At 37.9% G+C, this 21,617-nt stretch overlaps 1 protein-coding gene across 3 annotated transcripts in view; it reads right to left on the bottom strand.

Annotated features, from left to right (window-relative positions):
• Nucleotides 1–21,617, bottom strand: part of ZRANB3 (zinc finger, RAN-binding domain containing 3) — a 304,927-nt gene that overhangs the window by 86,417 nt on the left and 196,893 nt on the right. For all 3 annotated transcript variants that reach the window (XM_010853654.1, XM_010853653.1, XM_010853656.1), the window contains 2 exons: nt 16,437–16,608; nt 15,146–15,262 (listed from right to left, as the gene is read on the bottom strand). In XM_010853654.1, the coding sequence (XP_010851956.1) occupies nt 15,146–15,262; nt 16,437–16,608 (289 nt within the window). The remainder of the gene's footprint in view (nt 1–15,145; nt 15,263–16,436; nt 16,609–21,617) is intronic.

A 21,617-nucleotide genomic window follows, 5' to 3' on the forward strand; every position in this document is an offset into this window, starting at 1 on the left:
TAGGAATGCAATTTTATCTTTGGAAGATGGTGCCAAACCTTGAAATAATTACTCTTAGAGAAAGTAAGTCTTTGTTGATAAGTCCTTGTCAAGAGTCATAAAATGTTAGTAGGCCTTCTGGCCAGAAGATGATGTAAATCACCTAAACCATTTGTATACGATACATTTGCAGGAAAGAAACCTTGGTTTTTGATAAGAACCAAAGACTGCTGACTTTGTCATCCCCTATTATCCTCTATGTGTAACTTAGGGTATAAAAGCCCCTGTTAAAAATAAAGCTATGGGCCTTGTTCACCAGCGCTTGGTCTCCCCATGTCATTCTTCCCTCCAACCTCCAGCTGAGTCTCCATCTGGAGCGCGGAACCCACCACGCTTACTAATTATGCCTGGGCTTCTAAGACCCACTCGAGAAGGAGTCTAGGGTGAGACACCTTCCGCTATTCGAGAGGGCGCCTGCGGCCTACGTAAGTGGTGCAAACTTCTTGTCTTGAAGTTTTATTGGTCTCCCGCGTAAACCAAGCTACTCAGCTTCTTTTCTCCACTGAATTTTCCTACTGAGCTATCCTCATTCTATTGTTCTCTATATCTCTAATTAGCATATAAATAGTCGCCTAGGCCGTCTCTCCTTCGAATACCCTGGATCAGCTGGGGCTGGTCCCCAGCAACTTCCTTCTTTGAAGTTTTGAACACCTAAAAGTTATTCACGAGGGTTGGACTCAAGCTTCTTTCAAATTCTTGTTAATGTTGCTATTTAGACCTCTTCCCATGAATCACAAATGTTCTTAATGTCATCTAGAATGGTAAATCCTTTCCAGAAAATTTTCAACTGAATTTTTCCAGATCCAAATTAGGAATCACTATCTGTGGCAGCTACAGCTTTATGATATGTATTTCTTAAAGAAAAATGTTGAAAGTTGAAATTACTCCATGATTCATGGGGCTGAAAAACTGATATTGTATTAGCAGGTATAAAAACAACATGAAGCTCAACATACATCTCCATCACACCAGGTACTCTCAATGAGCAGTAGTATTTTGAAAGGAATCTTTTCTGGGCACTGTTCTCAACAGTGGGCTTAAAATATTCAGTCAATCATGATGTAAACAGATCTAGTCAACCAGGCTTCCTTGTTCCACCTGTAGAGCACAGGCAGAGAAGATTTAGCATAATTCTTAAGGGCCTTAGAGTATACAGAATGGTAAATGAGCACTCAATAGGTGAGAAAAGAGAAGCAAAAAGCAAAGGAGAAAAGGAAAGATATACCCATTTGAATGCCGAGTTCCAAAGAACAGCAAGGAGAGATAAGAAAGCCTTCCTCGATGATCAATGCAAAGAAATAGAGGAAAACAACAGAATGGCAAAGACTAGAGATCTCTTCAAGAAACTTAGAGATAACAAGGGAACATTTGTGCAAAGATGGGCTCAATAAAGGACAGAAATGGGATGGACCTAACAGAAGCAGAAGATATTAAGAGGTGGCAAGAATACACAGAAGACCTATACAAAAAAAAATTTTCATGACCCAGATAACCACAAAGGTGTGATCTCTCACCTAGATTCAGACATCCTGGAATGCAGTCAAGTGGGCATTAGAAAGCATCACTAGGAACAAAGCTAGTGGAGGTGATGGAATACCAGTTGAGCTATTCCAAATCCTGAAAGATGATGCTGTGAAAGTGCTGCACTCATTATGCCAGCCAATTTGGAAAACTCAGCAGTGGCCACAGGACTGGAAAAGGTCAGTTTTCATTCCAATCCCAAAGAAAGGCCATGCCAAAGAATGTTCAAACTACCACACAATTGCACTCATCTCACATGCTAGCAAAGTAATGCTCAAAATTCTCCAAGTCAGGCTTCAAGAGTATGTGAACCATGAACTTCCTGATGTTCAAGCTGGATTTAGAAAAGGCAGAGGAACCAGAAATCAAATTGCCAACATCCGATGGATCACTGAAAAAGCAAGAGAATTCCAGAAAAGCATCTACTTCTGTTTTATTGACAAGCCATAGCCTTTGACTGTGTAGATCACAACAAACTGTGGAAAATTCTTCAAGAGAATGGAATACCAGACCATCTTACCTGCTTCCTGAGAAATCTGTATGCAGGTCAAGAAGCAACAGTTAGAACTTGACATGGAACAACAAACTGGTTCCAAATTGGGCAAGGAGTATGTCAAGGCTGTATATTGTCACCCTGCTATTTTACTTATATGCAGAGTACATCATGTGAAATGCCAGGCTGGATGAAGCACAAGCTGGAATCAAGACTGCTGGGAGGAATATCAATAACCTCAGATATGCAGATGACACCACCCTTACGGTAGAAAGCAAAGAAGAACTAAAGAGCCTCTTGATGAAAGTGAAAGAGGAGAGGGAAAAAGTTGGCTTATACTAATCCACATTCAAAAAACGAAGATAATGGCATCCGTTCCCATCACTTCATGGCAAATAGATGGGAAAACAATGGAAACAGTGATGGACTTTATTTTCTTGGGCTCCAAAATCACTGCAGGTGGTGACTGCAGCCATGAAATTAAAAGACATTTACTCCTTGGAAGAAAAGCTATGACCAACCTAGACAGCGTATTAAAAAGCAGGGACATTACTTTGCTGACAAGGGTCCATCTAGTCAAAGCTATGGTTTTTCCAGTAGTTATGTATGGATGTGAGAGTTGGACCATAAAGAAAGCTAAGCACTGAAGAACTGATGCTATTGAACTGTGGTGTTGGAGAAGACTCTTGAGAATCCCTTGGACTGCCAGGAGATCCAACCAGTCAATCCTAAAGGAAATCAGTCCTGAATATTCATTGGAAGGACTGATGCTGAAGCTCCAATACTTTGGCCACCTGATACAAAGAACTGACCCATTGGAAAAGACCCTGATGGTGGGCAAGGTTGAAAGCAGGAGGAGAAGGGGATGACAGAGGATGAGATGGTTGGATAGCATTACCAACTCGATGGACATGAGTTTGAGCAAGCTCCAGGAGTTGGTGATGAACAGGGAAGCCTGGCATGCTGCAATCCATGGGGTCACAAAGAGTCAGACACAACTGAGCAACTGAACTGAACAACCTGAGCACTGGCTTCAACTTAAGTCACCATCCACATTAGCTCCTGTTTAGGAGAGTAAACCTGTCCCTTTAAGCTTTGAACACAGGCACTGACTTCTCCTATCTAACTGCATAAGTCCTAGATGGCATCTTTTTCCAATATAAGGCTGTTTCATCTACAGTGAAGATCTGTTGTTTAATGTAGCCACCTTCATTAATTATTTTAGCCAGATCTTCTGAATAACTTGCTACAGATTCTACATCAGCACTTGCTGCTTCATCTTGTATTTTTATGTTATAGAGATGACTTCTTTCCTTAAACTTCATGAACCAACCTCTGCTACCTTCAAACTATGCTTCTGTAGTTTCCTCATCTCTCTCAGTCTTCAAAGAATTGAAGAGAGGTAGGGCCTTGCTCTAGATGAGGCTTAGGCTTAAGGGAATGTTGTGACTGGTTTGATTGTCTTTCCAGACCACTAAAACTTTTCCCATATCATCAGTAAGACAGTTTTGTTCATTGGAGCAACACTTTTAATTTCCTGCAAGAACTCTTCCTTTGTGGTCACAACCTGGCTAACTCTTTGGTGCAAGAGGCCTAGCTCTCAGCCTACCTCAGTTTCCAACATGACTTCTTTACTAAGCTTGATCGTTCCTACTTTTGATGTAAAGAGACACATGTGCAGCTATTCCTTTCACTTGAACGCTGCTGAGGCCATTATAGGGTCATTGACTGGCCTATTTCAGAATTGTTGTGTCTCAGAAAATAGGGAGGCCTAAGGAGAGAGAGAGAGAGACAGAGGAATAGCTGGCTGATGGAGCAGTCAGAACACAAACAACTATTTTAGTTAAGTTAACTGGCATATACGGACACTGTTCAAGGCACCCCCAAAGAATTACAAAAGATAACTGATCCCATCAGAGATCACCATAACAAACATAACAATAATCATGAAGTTTGAAATATTATGAGAATTGCCTAAATATGACACAGGGACATGAGTGAGTGAATGCCATTGGAAAAATAATGCCAAGAAGACTAGTTTGATGCACAGTTGCCACAAACTGAATTTGTAACAACAACAAAAATGTAATCTGCAAGGTGCAATAAAGCTAGGGTCAACGAAACATGGTATACCTGTAGCCGCTGTTCTTTTTGTAAAGTGCAAATCATATCATTTTACTCTATTCCACAATATCTGATTGCTCAGAACCCTCAGGATAAATTACACATCTTACTTGTTCATTCCTTGGAATCTTGAACCCCAAGACTTGACCAAGTGTTTTCTCCCATGTCCCTCTTCAATATCCTGTTTTTCAGGCACTCAATATGCTCTGTTGTAGTTGAACATTTATTTTTACTGTCTTCCCCAACAGACCCCAAATTCTTTGAGAGGTAGACACCAGGTCTTGTTCACCATGCCTCTCTCACACTAAGCATAATCCTTGCCACATAGTAGGCACTCAATAAATATCTGCTGAATTCGTTAGGAAAACACTTAGCCAAAGAAAGGAAGCTACATAACATGATTACCAATTTATAATGTGTGGTATTTTAAAAGTTCATTAACAGATAGATTTGGGAGAACTCTGAAACACATTTTCCCATAGAAACAATATTAAATGTAAGATACCTCCCTTCAATGTTACCTACAACTACAACGTAGGTAAACTGTATTATCTATAATTACTTTGGACTCTACTGCATACCAATAATATTTCTGGGGACAATACATTAAGAAATCCAATCTGGTAATGCTATGAACTAATTATTTCTGGTTATAGCACACGAATTGACATAACAGTTATAACTTCATAGGTGGCTGAGGACAGAGGTTCTAATAGGCAGGGAAAGTAAAAGGACTGAAAACTAGGAAGTCAGGGTAGCCTTCTGCTACCGATAATCTTTGGGAATATGTTCTAAGCTGGAACAACTAACTTTTTTTCATGTCTTTACTTTTCTTCAAGGATTCTAGGAATTAGGTGCAACTTCCTATTGACTATCAACACTTCTGACTTCCAACTAGGGTTTCTTACCATATGCAGGAAATTATCTAAACTGTTCTCATATATAAAGGCTTCTCCCAGCAGGAGACGTGGGAAGATCCCCTGAAGCAGGGCATGGCAACCCACTCCAGTATTCTTGCCTGGAGAATCCCAAGGACAGAGGAGCCTAGAGGGCTACAGTCCATAAGGTTGCAAAGAGTTGACACAACTGAAGCAACGTAGCATCCATACATATCAACACTTCTGACTTCCAACTGGGTTTCTTATCATATGCAGAACATTATCTAAAAGGGTCTCATGTATGTTTTCCCTGGTGGCTCAGACGGTAAAGCGTCTGCCTACAATGCTGGAGACCCGGGTCCAATCCCTGGGTTGGGAAGATGTCCTGGAGAAGGAAATGGCAACCCACTCCAGTATTCTTGCCTGGAAAATCCCATGGATGGAGGAGCCTGGTGGGCTACAGTCCACGGGGTCACAAAGAGTCAGACACAACTGAGAGACAAAGAGTCAACACAACCAAAGTGATGTAGCATCCATACACATCAACACTTCTGACTGCCAACTGGGTTTCTTATCATATGCAGGAAATTATCTAAAAGGTGCTCATGTATATTCTTTTCTTTTCAGCTGTATTCTACAGTCGGTACTAAGAACAAAGAAAGCTAAGTGAGCAAGCAAACAAATGAAAAACAAGATAGTTATCGACTTTAAGAAAAACAACAGTTGTCAAAGAAAAGAAATGTAATTATAGCTCATTTGTGAAGTGTTTAACAGAGTCATTATACTGTAAACAATGAACACTGATCAAACCAAAAATTATGATATGGGAAAATGGAACTGGGGGAACGTATTGCAAATATTCTCTTCCCATCTATATTTTGCATTTGCATTTTCAGTGCCGCAGTGTCTTTCATATGTAACACTTTGAAACACCGTAATTTTAAGGGTTTGAGTAACACTTTTAAACGACATAAACCGTAAGGGTTTGAGTCCCATTTGCTTTTCCTTTAAAGAATGTACTCTTTGTATCCTATCTAAAAAAAATGTTCCTATCCAAAGGATGGGATATTTTAAAATATGTACGCTACTAAAATTTTACAAATTAACTTTTATACATGTATGATTCGCTTCAAGTTAATTTTTATGCATGGTGTGAAATAATGATCAAGGCTCATTTTTTTTCCTTTTGTTTATCTAACTGCCCTAGTATGAGCTGTTGAAAAGACTATCATTTCCCTATTATCTTGTCCCCTTTCTTAAGATCAGTTGACAATCAATATGAATATCTCCAGCCTTTGACTGTGTGGATCACAACAAATTGTGGAAAACTCTTAAAGAGATGGAAATACCAGACCCCCTGACCTGCCTCCTGAGAAATCTGTATGTAGGTCAAGAAGCAACAGTTAGAACTGGACATGAAACAACAGACTGGTTCCAAATTGGGAAAGGAGTACGTCAAGGCTGTATATTGTCACTCTGCTTATTTAACTTATATGCAGAGTGAAAGTGAAAGTGAAGTCGCTCAGTCGTGTCCGACTCTTTGCGACCCCGTGGACTGTAGCGCACCAGGCTCCTTCGTCCATGGGATTCTCCAGGCAAGAATACTGGGGTGGGTTGCCATTTCTCGACTGGATGAAGCACAAGCTGGAATCAAGACTGCCGGGAGAAATATCAATAACCTCAGATATGCAGATGACACCACACTTATGGCAGAAAGCAAAGAAGAATTGAAGAGCCTCTTGATGAAAGTGAAAGAGGAGAGGGAAAAAGTTGGCTTAGTATTCAACATTCAGAAAACTAAGATCATGGCATCTGTTCCCATCACTTCACAGCAAATAGATGGGGAAACAATGAAAACAGTGACAGACTTTATTTTTTTGAGCTCCAAAATCACTGCAGATGGTGACTGCAGCCATGAAATTAAGACACTTGCTCCTTGGAATAAAAGTTAAGACCAACCCAGACAGCATATTAAAAAGCAGAGACATTACTTTGCTAACAAAGGTCCATCTAGTCAAAGGTGTGGTTTTTCCAGTAGTCATGTATGGATGCGAGAGTTGGACCATGAAGAAAGCTGAGTGCCGAAGAATTGATGCTTTTGAACTGTGGTGTTGGAGAAGACTCTTGAGAGTCCCTTGGACAGCAAGCAGATCCAACCAGTCCATCCTAACGGAAATCAGTCCTGAATATTCATTGGAAGGACTGATGCTGAAGCTGAAACTCCAATACTGTGGCCACCTAATACAAAGAACTGATCCTTTGGAAAAGACCCTGATGCTGGGCAAGATTGAAGGCAGAAGAAGAAGGGGACAACAGAGGATGAGATGGCTGGATTGCATCACCGACTCAATGGACATGAGTTTGAGTAAGCTCTGGGAGTTGGTGATGGACAGGGAAGCCTGGCTTGCTACAGTCCATGTGGTCACAAAGAGTCGGAAACAACTGAGAGAATGAACTGAATTGAACTGATGAACATCTACTGCTAAGCTCTCTTTTCTGGTTCATTAGTTTAAATGTCTATTGCAATGTTATAGTAACTTTATTTTATATGGTGTGAGTCTTCCAACTTCATTCAGAATTATTTTGGCTACAGGAAGTGCTTTGTATTGGTTGCCACATAAATTTTACATTTAGTTTGTCAACCTGTATAAAAAATATTACAGGGATTTTGATTAGCATTATATTGAGTGTATAAATTAATTTATATACAAGAATGGACATCTTCACAATATCAAATCATCTGATTCATGAAAATGATCTATCTTGTCATTTAAGTTTGCTTTGTATTCTCTAAACAATGTTTTATACTTTTCAGTGAAATTTTTTTCTTGAATTTATTCCAAAATTAGCTCATACTTATTGATACTATCGTAAACTGTATTTTACAAATTTGAATTTCCAATTTTCCATTGCTAGTAATATAGAACTACAAATCCTTTTTGTATCTTGAACATGAATTCTGCAAACTTGATAAATCCACTCAGTTCTAGTAGGTTGAAGTGTTGTTTGTTTTTCAATGCAAAGAATCACGTTGTCCTTTTCAATCTGCACACATTTTCTTTCTTTTTCTAGCCTATTACCCAGCTATAGAAACAATGTTGAAGTAAACAGTGATGAAATGAATTGATAAGAGCAGACTCTTATTTTGTTTCTGATCTTAGGGAATAGTATTCAGTCTTTGAGCATTAACTATGATGTTGATAGTAAGTTTTCCAAAAATGCCTTTTATTGGGATGAGGAAATCCCTTTCTACTTCTAGTTTGCTGAGATGTTTTATCATGAATGATGTGGAAATCTATCAAACTGTCAGATTACATTAATTACATAATTAATGTAATCTCACCAGAGAAGGCAATGGCACCCCACTCCAGTACTCTTGCCTGGAAAATCCCATGGATGGAGAGGTCTGGTGGGCTGCAGTCCATGGGTCACTAAGAGTCGGACACACCTGAGCGACTTCCCTTTCAGTTTTCATTTTCATGCATTGGAGAAGGAAATGGCAACCCACTCCAGTGTTCTTGCCTGGAGAATCCCAGGGGCGGGGGAGCCTGGTAGGCTACTGTCTATGGGGTCACACAGAGTCGGACACGACTGAAGCGACTTAGCAGCAGCATAGTGCAATTAAACACTAGAAAATTACATTGGAATAATGATATTTTCTATCACTGTAATTCTATCATATCATATAATTCTATCATTTTGAAAATGTAAAAATGGTGCCATGATGTATGTAAACTTTTGATACTGGCTTCTGTCACTTAGTACAATGTTCTTGAGATTCATCCAACTTGTTGCATTTGTCAACAGTTCATTCCTTTTAATTGAATATTCCATTATATTAAAGTACTACAATTTGTTTGAAGGGCATTTGGGTTGTTTCCAAGTTTTTGGTTATTATACATAAATTCCTGTAAAGATGTTTGTGTAAAACCTAAGTTTTCATTTCTCTAGGATAAACATCAAGGACACTTACCTTGCATAATTTTGTTACATTTTAGGTGTCTTCTTCTTACCCACTTTTATGGTAGCTACCTTCTTACTAACACTGCTCTGACAAAGGAAAACACTTTCTATGTCTCATCTCTCCTCTCAACAAACTACTAAAAGAAGGAAATTTTCTCAGCTTAAAAAAGAGCATCAATAAAAATCTTAAAGAAAACATTGGAATTAATGGCAAAAGGCTGAATGGTTTCATTCTAAGATTAGCAGCAAGGGAAAGTTATTTAACACTACCATTTCTGTTCAAAATTATACTTCTGTTCCTTCAATGTGATACGCAATAAAAATAAAAGGCATACAGATTACAGGGAAAAAATAAAAGTATCTTTATATGCAGACAAAATGATATCTATGCACAAAATCCCAAAGAACTTACCAAAATGTCATAAGAACTCATAAGTGAGTGTAGCAGGATTACAAAGTAAAACGTCAATATATAATAATTAATAATCTATATTTAGCAGTGAAAAAGTAGAAATTTAAATTTAAAAATACTATCTACAACAGCATAAAAGACATGAAATAGCAAGAAAGAAATCTAACAAAATGTATTCAGGAAAATCAGAAAACATTGCTGGGAGAAATTTAAGACCTAAACCAAAGAAGAAAGAAACTCTTTTTATGGATCAGGAAATTCAATAATATTAAGAAAAGAATATTCAATATCATCTCACATCTGTTAGATTGGCTATTATCAAAAAAGGGAAGAAAAAAATGGTGCTGGGAAGAAAAAAATGGTGCTGGCAAGAATGCACAGAATGGGATCCCTTGTGCACTACTGGTAGAAATGAAGATTGGTACAGCTACTACGGAAAATATAAATTCCTTGGGATCTCACTTATATGTGGAATCTGAAAAAAACAAACCACCTTCCCTCCACCCCACCACGCTCACACTACAGGGAACAGACTGGTTGTTGACAGAGGCAAAACAAAGAGGGGCAGGTGAGTGAAAGAGGTAGAAGAGGTCAAAAGGTATAAACTTCCAGTTATAAAATAAATGGGTCATGGGATATAGCTACAGCATGGTGATAATAGTTAATAACACTACATTGAATGTTTGAAGGTTGCTAAAAGGGTGGCTCTTAAGGGTCTTCACCACAAGAAAAAAATTTTGTAAGTATATATGATGATGGATGTTAACTGAATTTCTTGTGATAATCAATTTGCAATAGACATAAACATCAAATAATTATGTCATATACCTGAAACTAATAGAAACTGTGTTGACTATATCTCAATTTAAAGACAGTCAATTCTTACAAATTACAGATTCAAAATAATTCCAATGAAAATTGTACATATTAAACTAGCTAATTCTATAAATCATAAGGAAAAGCAGAAGACATATAAGAGACAGAACAATTTTGAAAAAGAATCAAGTACAGGTGAACATTATGTGATTTCAAGCCTTATTATAAAGATAGAGTAAATCAAGCCAGTGTAGTATTCCTCTCAGGTCTGATGCATAGATCAATGAAACAGAACAGAGTTCAGAAACAGATTTATACATACATAACCAAGTGATTTTTTATGAAAGTACCAAGATAATTCAATAAGGGAGAAACTGACTTTCCAACTAAGGAGGCTGGAACAATATGAAAATCCATATGTAAGAAAAACAAAAAACCAACTGAACCTCCACCTTTACATCACACACACACAAAAATTATCTCAGGATTTCCCTGGTGGTCCAGTAGCTAAGACTCCATGCGCCCAGTGAAGGGGGTCTGGGTTCAATCCCTAGTCAGGAAGCTGGTTCTATATGCTGCAACTAAGGCCAGGTGCAGCCAAATAAATAAACAAATATTTTTAAAAAATTGTCTCAAACTAGCTCATAGACTTACATATATAATGTAAGGTTATAGTACTTCTAGAAGAAAACATTGGAGAAAATCTTTTTGAATCTGGATTAAGCAAAAATCAATTAGGACTCAAAACGCATAAAATATAAAAAGAAAATTGAGGACTTCCATGTTGGTACAGTGGATATGAATCCACCTGACAATACAGGGGACATGAGTTCGATTCCTGGTCCGGAAAGATTCCACATGACACAGAATAACTAAGCTTGTGTGTAACACCTACTGAGTCTGCTCCCCAGAACCTATGTGCTCAACTACTAAAGCCCACGCAGTCTAGGGCTCATGAGCCACAGTTACTGAGCCCACATGCTGCAACTACTGAAGCCCATGCCCCTGCAGCCTGTGATCCACAATAAGAGAAGCAACCACAGTGAGAAGCCAGTGCACCGTAACAAAGAGCAGCCGTGGCTAGCCACAAGTAGAGAGTGCCCATGCACAGCAATGAAGACCTAGTGCAACTGAAAAAAAAGTAAGGAAATAATTTAGAGATCTCTAGTCTCCTCAAGAGACTAGAGATCTCTTCAAGAAAATTAGAGATACCAAGGGAACATTTCATGCAAAGATGGGCTCAAAAAAGGACAGAAATGGTATGGACCTAACAGAAGCAGAAGATATTAAGGAGAGGTGGCAAGAATACACAGAAGAACTGTACAAAAAAGACCTTCACGACCCAGATAATCACGATGGTGTGATCCCTCACCTAGAGCCAGACATCCTGGATGTGAAGTCAAGTGGGCCTTAGGAAGCATCACTACTAACAAAGCTAATGGAGGTGATGGAATACCAGTTGAGCTATTTCAAATCCTGAAAGATGATGCTGTGAAAGTGCTGCACTCAATATGCCAGCAAATTTGAAAAACTCAGCAGTGGCCACAGGACTGGAAGAGGTCAGTTTTCATTCCAATCCTAAGAAAGGCCATGCCAAAGAATGTTCAAACTACCACACAATTGCACTCATCTCACATGCTAGCAAAGTAATGCTCAAAATTCTCCAAGCCAGGATTCAACATACATGAACCATAAACTTCCAGATGTTCAAGCTGGATTTAGAAAAGGCAGAGGAACCAGAGATCAAATTGCCAACATCCGTTGGATCATCAAAAAAGCAAGAGAATTCTAGAAAAGCATCTACTTCTGCTTTATTGACTATGCTAAAGCCTTTGATTTTGTGGATCACAAAGAACTGTGGAAAATTCTTCAAGATATGGGACTATCAGACCACCTTACCTGCCTCTTGAGAAATCTGTATGCAGGTCAAGAAGTAACAGTTAGAACTTGACATGGAACAACAGACTGGTTTCAAAGTGGGAAAGGAGTATGTCAAGGCTATATATTGTCACCCTGCTTATTTAACTTATATGCAGAGTACATCATGAGAAATGCTAGGCTGGATGAAGTACAAGCTTGAATCAAGATTTCTGGGAGAAATATCAATAACCTCAGATATGCAGATGACACCACACTTATGGCAGAAAGTGAAGAGGAACTAAAGAGCCTCTTGATGAAAGTTATGACCAATCTAGACAGCATATTAAAAAGCAGAGACATTACTTTGCCAACAAAGGTCCGTCTAGTCAAAGGTGTGGTTTTTCCAGTAGTAATGTACGGATATGAGAGTTGGACCATGAAGAAAGCTGAGCACCAAAGAATTGATGCTTTTGAACTGTGGTGTTGGAGAAGACTCTTGAGAGTCCCTTGGACAGCAAGCAGATCCAACCAGTCCATCCTAAAGGAAATCAGTCCTGAATATTCATTGGAAGGACTGATGCTGAAGCTGAAACTCCAATACTGTGGCCACCTGATGCAAAGAAGTGACCCATTGAAAAGACCCTGATGCTGGGCAAGATTGAAGGCAGAAGGAGAAGGGGATGACAGAGGATGAGATGGTTGGATGGCATCACTGACTCAAGGGACATGAGTTTGAGTAAGCTCTGGGAGTTAGTGATGGACAGAGAAGCCTGGCGTGCTGCAGTCCATGGGGTCGCAAAGAGTCAGACACGACTGAGAGACTGAACTGAACTGAAGATAAATAATTGATAAACATGATTGTTTCAAAACTTAAAATTTCTGTTCTTGAAACAGACAATGTTAAGAAAACAGAAATGGATCCACAGACTTGGAATAATTATTTGTAAATGACAGATATGTTAGAGAACTTGTTTCTAAGATATATCAAGGGCTCATATAACCCAGTATAAATATGGGCTTGATGTGAGCAGACACTTTACAAAAGAAAATGAATGGCTAAAAACTAAATGAAAATATGTTCGATATCATTAGACATTAAGGAAAGGTAAGTTAAAATAACCAAGAGACACCACCCATACCAAAAAGAATAACTAAAATTTTAAAAAAGATTGACAATACCAAGTGCTGACAAAGATGGAGGACACTGGAACTCTCCTATGTTGATACTTGGAATGCAAAATGCTATACCACTTTGAAAAACAATTTGGCAGCTTTTGATGAAGTTAAGTCTATGCTTTCCATATGACCCAGTAGTCTTTGTTCCAATTATTTACTCATGGCAAATGAAAATGTGTTCATATAAAGACTTGCACATGAATGATTATAATACGCATGTCCATAAAAGCACAAATTGAGAATACTCCAAATAACCACTAACTGGTAAAGGAAGTTCTAAAAATTGTTACATTAATATAGATATATAAATATTAATATATCCATATATTGAAATACTATTCAGCAATAAAAATGAAAAAACTAATTTAACATGCAAAAACATGGATGAATATTCAAAAATTTTATGCTAAGTGAAACAAGCCAGACACAAAGCTATATACTATGGGATTCCATTTTTGTGACATTCTGAAAAACACAAAACTATAGTGGTAGAATACTTTGGCCACCTGATGCAATGCCAATACTTTGGCCATCTGATGTGAAGAACTGACTCATTGGAAAGGACCCTGATGCTGGGAAAGATTGAAGGCAGGAGGAGAAGGGGACGACAGAGGATGAGATGTTGGATGGCATCACCGACTTGATGGACATGAGTTTGAGTGAGTTCCAGGAGTTGGTGATGAACAGGGAAGCCTGGCATGCTGCAGTCCATGGGGTTGCAAAGAGTCAGACACGACTGAGCTGAACTGAACTGAATAGTGATAGAAACCAGATCTGTGAGCACCAAAGTCTAGAGGGAGGTGTGAAGGAAACATCCACAAAGGTGCGTGAGGAAACTTGGGGATAATAGAAATGTTCTCTATCTTGATTGTACTGGTGATTAACTATATATGTTAAGTTTCATCAAACAGTATGTTTTAAAAAGAATTTCACTATATGTGAATTATACCTTAACAAACCTCTTTTTAAAAAGTTATGTTATAAAGGAAATCTCAGATTTGGAGAAAGATGACATATTAGCATGTATAAGTTCAATGATGCTGGTAAAAACAGCAACAAACAATGTGTGATGAATCTATTTGATAGTCATTGAGATTTAAAAACTAACTCTCTAACTTGCACCTTTGGACAAACAGAATGTAAACACAACTATATCTGGAGGAATGTAAAAACATAATACCAATTAAAAATGATTGACATATAAAAAAGATTACTAGTAGCCATTTTGTAGTAAGACCATGGCAAAAGCTGGCAAAAATGATGAATATATGTAAGTTCTTTCAATGAGAAAGCATAAAATATACTCCCTCATCAAAGTATACCCATCTAAAGAAAAGGATCAATATATGAACAGGTATAGGGGATTTCCCTGGTGATCCAGTGGTTAAGAATCTGCCTTGCAATGCAGGGTACACTGGTTTGATCCGTTTTTGGGAACTAAGATCCCACATGTTGCAGAGCAACTAAGCTCACACCACAACTTACTGAGCCCACATGCCACCACTAGGCAGTCTGTGAGCCATAACGAGAGAGCCTGTGCCCCACTGTGAAAGACCCCCCATAACACAACAGAGATCCCACATGCTGCAACTAAGACCTAATGCAGCCAAATAAATTAATAAGCACAATCCTACTCCACATTTATATATATGAATATGAATATATATATATAAGAAAACAGGTGTAACAGTGCTCATTATACTGTTTACTTTGAATCTGTCTGAATTTTTCCATGATAAATACTTAAAAAAATTAAATGGCAAAGACATGATGCAGTATGCAACTAGGTTGCTTAATTTTAAAAATTAAATACATTAAATAATTTGTATCAACACAAACACAGGATGGTCAGCTAATGTGTACCTTGGCAATAGCAGTTTGTTTAAACATGCGAGTAATCAACCCCATGACAGTCTCGGTAGCACCTGAATATGGATCTCTCATTAATTTTTCCCACTCTTCAAAGCTGGAATTCAGTTCCTATGTAGGAGAAAATAACAATGTTTAGAAATACAGTATAAAGATGACAGCAATTAATGTAATAATGAATCATGTCCTTCTTTTTTTATATATAAAAAATACATATATATATAACTTCTCAAAGATACCAGTGTGTTCATTTAAAAACATCAGTGTGGAGGTAGGTCAGACACATGTTTGTGCTAATGACAGAAAGCGATGAATAGGTGTGGGAGAAAATCAAGCCCTTTGCTAACACCATAAATCAAACAATTGCAGCCTTCTCTTACAAAGGGACATTTAGTAAAGAAAAAAATAAAAATTTAAGAAAAAATTTAAATAAAATAAAAATTTTAAGTAAAAACAGAAACAATGCACAGTAGCAAAAATATATATGGTAGCAGAGCACTTAATTTAATGGTATGATTTTATTTAAATAAGCATAAAGACTTGGGGAATATTGTCACATAAAAATGTGATATGATATTGACACTTTTATGTTTCTTTTCTTAAAAAAATGGATACAGAAAATAAGACCATTTTTATTTTACTTATACTGCTCAGTGTTTTTTTTTAATATACAAAATGCTTATTTTAAGCTTTCAAGATAAAATAAGGCAATAAGTAGTATTTGCTGATAGTTATGTCCAGATGTGAAGAAATTTCAGAGATTACACAAACATCGTACTCCTCAAAAGTAAATGTAGATAAGGGCTGGGGAAAATACAATTTTGGTTTTCTAGTAAGTTGAACTTCACATTATAACATGGTCATGAAGTTTTAAGATTTCCAGAATTAGGGGATGCAACCAAATTATTCTAGAAGACAGTTACATGTACTTAAGAGTAAGAAACTGAACTTTTCTTGCTAATTACTGGGCTTCACACCCTACAAATACTTAGAATTCTTAGTACTAAGTCTATGCAGCAATTGAAGTGTTTTTTTCACCATTCAGCAGAAATATATTTTTTAAAGACTAAGATACTAAATCTTTTCACATTATTTGATGACTAAATTTAAATTCTTCCTGCTCTTTTCTTGAAATGATATAAGACAATTCATATGGCTTTTTAAATTAAACCTATTTTAAGACAGTGAATTTTTTCCTTCTGTGAAATATGAAATATGTGCAATCTTTCATAGTATAATTTCAAATGATTTCAGATAAGACTTTCAATCAAACATAGGTTCTCACCTTGGCTGCTGCTGATGGAAGATCAAATGGAATACGCTGTCTGATTTTAGGGGGCAGCTGGGTTAAAACTTCAGTCTTTAATCTTCTAATCATTATGTCACTTAATAGCTGATGAAGTTCATTAAGATTTGATGCCCCTCTGCAATCCCACTGAGATCTTCTACCAAAATATCTGTTAGTATGAAGAAAAAAAAAATGTAGCAAAGCTGGATGCTAGAGTAAGAAAACAATTTATCCAATGTTTTCTTCCTTTTAAGATAAGGAGCGATGATACTGTTTTTAGTTTTATTACTGAATGCAAATTAGTTTCAAAAAACTCTTCTTTAGAAATAGTAATGAATAAGATTATACATTACTGTCAGCTATAGGAAATGTTAATGTTTAAGCATAGTGTTTATGTTTAGTTAATATAAGGCTGACTCATTGGAAAAGACCCTGATGCTGGGAAAGATGGAAGGCAGGAGGAGAAGGGGACAACAGAGTATGAGACAGCTGGATGGCATCACTGACTCAATGGACGGGAGTTTGAGCAAGCTCTGGGAGTTAGTGATGGACAGGGAAGCCTGGCGTGCTGCAGTCCCTTGGTTTGCAAACAGTCGGACATGACTGAGTGACTGAACTGAATATAAGGCTGAGCAAAACTGATAACCCTGAATACCACTGGCATTTTTGGTGACCTCACATAAGGCACTATGTTTAGCAGATCTAGCCCTAACTAAGCACTAACCGCCAGAACACCAGTCAGGCTATGTAACAACCAAAACCACCTAAAACATTTTCTACAATTATAGGAGGCAATATTATCTCCCACTGAGCTTTTATGCCCAGCAGACAGATCACTTGGTGAGCTCTTCTTCCTTTGAACCACTGAAATGAGAGCAAAGGCAGGGAAAAAGGTAGAAATGCCTTATGAACAAGAGATTGGGAAAGAAAACATCAGAGGATATTCAACAAACGTTTAGAAGTCAGACAAGCAGTAGATGACTTGACAAAAGAAAGCAAGTGACACCTCAAAAATGTTTGCAAAAGGGAACTTATCCTCTAGATCTTTGAGATCAGGAGTTGGAAGCACCAAGCACGGGGGGTAGGTATTACATTTGGTGGATGTACTGAACTTGGACATCAAGACAGCTAGCCTAACAGCATCCCTTTACCATTGTGACAACCCCCACACAAGTCCACAAAATTCACAATGGTCTTCTGGGCGCCAAAACTACTGAAAATAGCTACCAGAGAATAATTAACAAAGGAAAATTTCCTGTTGGGTTGCATTACAATTATTAATATTAACAATTAAATAGCTTCATTTTAGTGGGATTTGGTGGTATTTTAATACAGAGTGTTATTTTGAGAAACTTGTAAATTGCTGATACTGATTTTTTTTTTTAGGTTTATGTATTTTTATAGCAAACATACAGGAATAGTATGCAAAACATTAAAAACATGTATTTGCATGTAGAACTGATTAGAAAAGTATAGTGAATGGATGAAACTTCTGTGTGATAAAATGACAGACACCATTTAGTTGTCATCAATAAGAAATTCTTGGTTTTTTTTTTTTGTTTTTTTTTTTAAAAACTAAGTGCTGGCATTGTAAAAAAAATAAGTTTTGTTATACCTGCTATAAGTTGAATTACTGAAATCTGTTTATTGAAGTATTTTGACTTCAATGCTTTATGTCTGCACATAATTAAAACTTTACACACTAATAACCCCAATGTTCAATGCAGCACTATTTGCAATAGCTAGAACATGGAAGCAACCTAGTTGTCCATTGGCAGCTGCATGGATAAAGAAGTTGTGGTACATACACACGGTGGAATATCACTCAGCTATAAAAGCAGATGCATTTGAGTCAGTTCTAATGAGATGGATGAACCTAGAGCCTATTATACAGAGTGAAATAAGTCAGAAAGAAGACACATACCATGTATTAATGCATATATATGGGATCTGAAGATGGTACGTATGATCCTATGTACAGGGCAACAAAGGAGACACAGATGTAAAGAACAGATTTTTGGACTCAGTGGGAGAGGGAGAGGACGGGATGATTTGAGAGAACAGCATTGAAACACACGCAGTACCATATGTAGAGCAGATAACCAGTGCCGAGTTTGCTGTATGAAGCAGGGCACCCAAAGCCAGCACTCTGTGACAATCTGAAGAGGCAGGGTGGAGAGGGAGTTGGGCAGGGGGGTTTACGATGGAGGCGACACATGTATATCTATGGCCGATTCATATTGATGTATGGCTAAAAAACATCACGATATTGTAAAGTAATTGTTCTCCAATTAAAATAAATTCCTTTTTTTTTCAAAAATAGAAAAATATTTGCCATTACTCAATTCTGTCACAATCAAGATAATTACATTTTGACATTATGGTTAAAAAAAACTAATACCTGTCAAATGTATCTTAATAAAACTGAGAAAAAATAGAACAGGAAAAAAAATCTAATGTTTAGGATTCCATATAATAAGAGAAAAGATACTACTCAGTGCTAAAAAAGAATGAACTATGAAATCATGGAAAGCTGTGGAGGAAACTTAAATGCATATAACTAAGTGAAAGAAGCTAATAGGAAAAGGCTACACTGTATGATTCCAACCACCCGGTACAGTCAAGAAGGCAAACCTATGGAGACAATAAAAAGATAAATGGCTCCTAGGGACTACAGAGGAGGTAAGGATGATTGGGTGGAACACAGGGAATTTTCAGGGCAGTGGAACTATTCTATATGATACCACAATGGTGGATATATGCCATTGCACCTCTGGCAAAATCCATAGAATGTATAATACTGAGGGTGCACCCTAACATAACCTATGGACACAGGATGATAAGGATGTGTCAGTGGAGTAAAATGATTGTAAAAACGTGCATTATGTTGCAGAATTTCAGTGGTGGGGGAGGTTGTAGATTTCTGAGGACAGAGGGTATATCAGAACTCCCTGTACTTTTCACTCAATTTTGCTGTGAACCTACCTCTGCTCTTTAAAAATAAAGTTTATTAATATAAAAAAGTGTGGAGGATTTGCATTTCAGTCTCTGCCCTGAACATTTCCAGGATTCCCCTGTACCAGAGCCCACTAGAGAGAATGATCTTAGCAAAAGGTGCCTGAGCTGAGGTCAGACTGCTTTAAATCTTGGGCTAGGGGCTTTTTAAATGCCTAGGGCCTGTCTCATGCATGAGACAGGGTGCTCAGGGCTGGTGCACTGGGATGACCCTGAGAGACGGGATGCGGAGGGAGTTGGGAGAGGGGTTCAGGATGGGGAACACATGTACACACACCCATGGCTGATTCATGTCAGTGTATGGCAAAAACCACTACAATATTGTAAAGTAATTAGCCTACAATTAAATAAAGTAATAAAAAGAAATAGAGGTTTAAATATACTTAAAGCAATTAAGTAAGAAATAGAACTTAATGTACTATAATAAAAAATGCAAAGACGAGACCAGGGAAAGAAAAATGGAGGCTGATGTAATTAAACTAAGTTCTTTATGTTCAAAAAAAAAAAAATGCCTAGGGCCAAGGAATTTTCAAAGGCATGTGAGACTTTTTAAAAAGTATCAGAAATGAAGTAAAAAGAAAATTTTTGGCTCCAAAATGCCAAAACAAAGTGCAAACTTAATATGTATTTAAGAAATACCTACACAATTATAGCATTAAAGGCCATGGCAATAGCTTTAGTAAGGGTATTCCATGAAGTAATTCATTTAACTTTCAACAACAGTTATCATCCCTATTTTATGAATGAGGAAACAGATGCAAAAAGAGGTTGAGGAATTTGTCCACAGTATCACAGATGGTAATGGTGGTAATGGAATTTGAGATTAGTAATGTGACTCCAAAGTCTGACTTGAATAAAACTCAACTTTCATATAATAACACGAACATTATATTTAATGTTCTTGGGATTATTTTGATATGCTTGAGTTTGTGTGTGTGTTGGAGGGTGTGGTGTACAAAAACAGGAGATTCTAGGACTAAGAAACATTTCTGACTTTAGGTCTTAGCCTTCTCTTTCTTGATTCTATTGCTAAAATGTGTAAAATGAGAAGGTCCATTCTTTTGGGGGAATGGTTAAATAAAATGTCAATCAGTCAGTTCAGTCACTCAGTCGTGTCCAACTCTTTGCGACCCCATGAGTTGCGGCACACCAGGCCTCCCCGTCTAGCACCAACTCCCGGAGTTCACTCAGACTCAGGTCCATCAAGTCAGTGATGCCATCCAGCCATCTCAACCTCTGTCATCCCCTTTTTCTCCTGCCCCCAATCCCTCCCAGCATCAGAGTCTTTTCCAATGAGTCAACTCTTCACATGAGGTGGCCAAAGTATTGGAGTTTCATCTTCAGCATCGGTCCTTCCAAAGAACACCCAGGACTGATCTCCTTTAGAATGGACTGGTTGGATCTCCTTGCAGTCCAAGGGACTCTCAAGAGTCTTCTCCAACATCACAGTTCAAAAGCATCAATTCTTTGGCGCTCAGCCTTCTTCACAGTCCAACTCTCACATCCATACGTGACCGCAGGAAAAACCATAGCCTTGACTAGACGGACCTTTGTTGGCAAAGTAATGTCTCTGCTTTTGAATATGCTATCTAGGTTGGTCATAACTTTCCTTCCAAGGAGTTAGCGTCTTTTACTTTCATGGCTGCAGTCACCATCTGCAGTGATTTTGGAGCCCAGAAAAATAAAGTCTGACACTGTTTCCACTGTTTCCCCATCTGTTTGCCATGAAGTGATGGGAACGGATGCCATGATCTTAGCTTTTTCAATGCTGTGTTTTAAGCCAGCTTTTCCCCTCTCCTCTTTCACTTTCATCAAGAGGCTCTTTAGTTCTTCTTCACTTTCTGCCATAGGGTGGTGTCATCTGCATATCTGAGGTTATTGATATTTCTCCCGGCAATCTTGATTCCAGCTTGTGCTTCATCCAGTCCAGCATTTCACATGATATACTCTGAACATAAATTAAATAAGCAAGGTGACAATATACAGCCTTGATGTACTCCTTTCCCAATGTGGAACCAATCTGCTGTTCCATATTCGGTTCTAACTGTTGCTTCTTGGCCTGCATACAGATTTCTCAGGAGGCAGGTCAGGAGGTCTGGTATTCCCATCTCTTTAAGAATTTTCCACAGTTTGTTGTGATCTACACAGTCAAAGGTTTTGGCA

The sequence above is a fragment of the Bison bison genome, unplaced genomic scaffold, assembly GCF_000754665.1.
Source record: "Bison bison bison isolate TAMUID 2011002044 unplaced genomic scaffold, Bison_UMD1.0 scf7180017864330, whole genome shotgun sequence".
In the NCBI taxonomy this organism is placed as follows: Eukaryota; Metazoa; Chordata; class Mammalia; order Artiodactyla; family Bovidae; genus Bison; species Bison bison.